Genomic DNA, 3,867 nt, shown 5'->3' with positions numbered 1-3,867 from the left:
AGGGCTGGTGCCCTAGGATGACCCCAGGAGGGAGGTGGGAGGGAGGTGGGAAGGGGTCCAGGATGAGGAACACATGCAAATCCATGACTGATTCATATTAATGTATGGCAAAAACCACTACAATATGGTAAAGTAATTAGTCTCCAACTAATATAAATAAAGGAAAAAGAAAAAAAAAAGTTAACTCTAAACTTGTAACTGGCTTCCAAACTCTTACTTAATTTTACCTTTGAGTGCTAACAAGGGTATTCTTTACTCTATTAGGACATTAATTTGTTCAATTTTATTTCTGACTACTGTACACATTGATCCATTTTCATGTATACTTTAATCTATAATTCCATACCGACTTCATTTCTGGGAAATTTGTTTGGTTAGACTCAAAGTAACATATTTGGACACTTCATAATATGTAGATTATTTAAGGCCTGTTGTTTATTGCATAAACCTGAACTCCTTTTCTACAAGAAAACTTCACTGATATATTCATATTTCATGACAATATATTTCAACTGGTCTTTATATTGAAGAAGATACTTGGCATGTACGGTATAATATTATCTAGAGATTAAAAATTTAAAATTAGGATTCTGAGGGTGAATAAATGAACTGGCAACTGCTCATTATAGAAAAAAATAAAATTCACACTTTTCTCATAATAGTAGAGGACTTTGCACTTCTTATCCCGGCAAAATAGAGCCTGTGTACACTGGAGTTATGGCTTATGAGCAGAAAGGGGCTGACAATAGGGAAACACGCTGCAATAATTATAGTGATGTCCACAAAGAACTGCCTGGGCTGATCAAAAAGAGCCAAAAGAACTTGAAAGATGGAGGAAAGAATATTAAAGTAGACAAAAGTGCTCCCGAGGAGAAGGATGGATTTAGTAGTTCTGGACTCAGGGGAAGACCTGGAGGAGGCGTCAGTCCTATGAATGTGCCGGACCTGCTGCTTATGTCTGCACAGGATGAGAACCATGGAGCCGCCGGCCCAGAGCGTGAGCCCCAAACATAAAACATCAGGGAATAATAGCAATGCTGCATACAAGGCATCTTCAGTTTTGTCAGTAACAATAGAAGAACAGTAGCCGAAATCTCTTTCCTCTGTGATGTTTTTGTCACTCCATTTGCCAGTCATATGGAAAGGAAAAATGACATTTACCAGCATTTGCAGGATCCGACACAGGAAAATAGAGAGAACCACGTACTTGGGAGCTGTTACTTTCAGTGCTGCCCACCTGGAGTTCCAGGGACTGATTGTGATCACCTGAAAGACACTCAAGAGACAGATGCTACTGATGGAGACTCCCCTCCCCACTCTGTGAAGAAAGAAGAGAAGTTTGCAGCCAACATCACTGCGGATATGCTTCCACCCAAAGACTGCCATTGTCTGGGGGACCCCTTTAGAGAGGAGGACCAAGGAGTTGGCCACAATCAGGTGCTTAAGGATCAAATCTGTGGACCGTATCCTGTAACCCTTGAAGTGAAGGACGATATAACTGCAAAGCAGTGAGAAATTCCCCAGAATTCCAATGACGGTCTGGGTTAAGATGATCATGCCTATCATGAAAAAGCTGCTGGCCATTCTTTCATTCACAGTCACTGGTACTTTTGAGTTATAATGTCCTCCGTGGGAATATGAGGCATCAGTTACGTGCATCTTGTCAACTGAAATCCAATATTCTTCACTTAACAATAGTTCCACTTGGAAATATTTGCTTCTTGTGTTTCTGTTACCCGCAGCCTTTAAAGGGTTCCATGTATAAAATTTAAAGAGAATTAATGTGTAAAATTAATCACTGAAGATACTCATGTGGTCCCGTCTTCATTTTTCACAAATTTGTTAGGCAGGAACTGAAGGGACCTTAGTTATCCAGAGGAGTGTTACTAAACCCAGACAGGTTAAGTATTTGTCAAACCTGCTTCTTAGTGCAGAGTGAGGACTGAGTCCCATTGGGCTACTCAAGACAGTGGTTTGAGAAACTTCCGAGGTGCTTAAATGATTAAGACCCTGCCTTCCACTGCAGAGGATCCAAGTTCAATCCCTTGTCCAGGATCTAAGTAAGATCTCATGAACTTTGATGCACAGCAAAAACAAAAAAAGAGACTGCACTGATCACCAGCCATGACAAACAACTAGTTAGTTGCAGGCATATAATAAACCAGACCTATATTGGATTTTGATTTCACAGTTTTTCTGTTTGTAGACCTGTGGTATTTTGAAATTTTCAATTAATATGATTCCATTTATTTGTAAAGCTTTATTCTACAGTACCACATATTAAGAATTAAGTCTTAGCATCTTAACACATGAACAACTCTGCTGGCAGTAGAATACAGCAAGAGCCTGCCTCAGGAAAAGGCAATGTCAGGAAGATGAGAATGCTTCACTGTGAGAATGGCAACAGAAAGACTCTTTAGTTCCCATGACAGAAACACAACTAAAATATTATGTGTTATAGAAATGTTTGAATAATCATATGTAGGCAATAAACCTTAGGGCATAAAACACTAACATGTGATAAACTTTAAGACAAAACAAAATTATTATACACTGAATCAGTATGTTATTGTCTGTACCCAGTGAATATATTAGCAATGAATTAATATTTGCAGGTGACATTAACATACAAGACACAGAGGCAAAATTTGGCACTTGTAAAGGATGTATTCTTGTGTGTTTCATAAACTGACATACTAGATTTGTTAGAATGTCAACAAATTGGTGTTGGTGTCAGTTTCTGATGTGATCACTTACCCAGAATCTTGATCTGCCTTTCTCTCACAGACTCTGCTGCTCAGACAAAAATACAATGAACATATCTTCCAGGTGCCAGGACAAGGGATCGGTGGGATGGTCATTATACCCAGTGTGTGTGTGGGAGTGAGGCAGCCAGATCCTGATAAGTGGGTTTGAGATGCTGTCCTCCCCTCCCCTCCCGTCAAAACTGCTAAGGGAGCTGTGGTATACATATACCATGGAATATTACTCAGCCGTTAAAAATAATTCATTTGAATTAGTTCTAATGAGATGGATGAAACTGGAGCCCATTATACAGAATGAAGTAAGCCAGAAAGATAAACAATATTACAGCATACTAACACATATATATGGAATTTAGGAAGATGGTAATGATAACCCTATATGCAAAACAGAAAAAGAGACACAGATGTACAGAACAGACTTTTGGACTCTGTGGGAGAAGGCGAGGGTGGGATATTTTGAGAGAACAGCATGTATATTATCTATAGTGAAACAGATCACCAGCCCAGGTTGGATGCATGAGACAAGTGCTCGGGCCTGGTGCACTGGGAAGACCCAGAGAAATCGGGTGGAGAGGGAGGTGGGAGGAGGGATCGGGATGGGGAATACATGTAACTCCATGGCTGATTCATGTCAATGTATGACAAAACCAACTACAATATTGTAAAGTAATTAGCCTCCAACTAATAAAAATAAATGAAAAAAACTAATGAAAAATTAAAAAAAAACCCTGCAATTATCATTTCACCTGCAACAGCAATAGAAATGCAGGCTTGGGAGCTGAGAACATTTCTGGAAACTTTTCTCTCAGTTGCTAATTACTGGAAACAATTACAAGTTTCTAGTTAGCAGCCTGAGGAGAAAACTGGCTGTACTTGACAGGCAATTTTTTTTCCATGATCCCTGAAGGTGATGGTCTCACGAGGAAGAAATTCTGAAATCACACACATTAGGGACTGACACTAACCATGTGCATCCCTCTGGATTCTTCACTTCCCTGAGATAAGTCTCTGCCCTAATACTAGGACTTTCCTCACCTTCAACCATTGAATGGAACCGTCAATGAAAGCACTAGTAAAGAAATGGAATTAGACAAAATACCTG

General features: G+C 39.5%; 1 protein-coding gene across 1 annotated transcript; it reads right to left on the bottom strand.

Moving 5' to 3' along the window:
• Window positions 1-642: 642 nt before the first annotated feature.
• Window positions 643-1,584, bottom strand: LOC133054789 (vomeronasal type-1 receptor 4-like). Its single transcript, XM_061140110.1, has one exon. The coding sequence runs from the start codon at window positions 1,582-1,584 to the stop codon at window positions 643-645; it is 942 nt and encodes a 313-aa protein (XP_060996093.1).
• Window positions 1,585-3,867: the final 2,283 nt, after the last annotated feature.

Source organism: Dama dama, chromosome 4 (genome assembly GCF_033118175.1).
Source record: "Dama dama isolate Ldn47 chromosome 4, ASM3311817v1, whole genome shotgun sequence".
Lineage (NCBI taxonomy): Eukaryota > Metazoa > Chordata > Mammalia > Artiodactyla > Cervidae > Dama > Dama dama.
This window is presented reverse-complemented; position numbering and strand designations above follow the sequence as displayed.

Excerpts from the sequence above, each read along its gene's own strand:
- LOC133054789 (XM_061140110.1), bottom strand. The coding sequence starts at position 1,584 with ATGGCCAGCAGCTTTTTCATGATAGGCATGATCATCTTAACCCAGACC.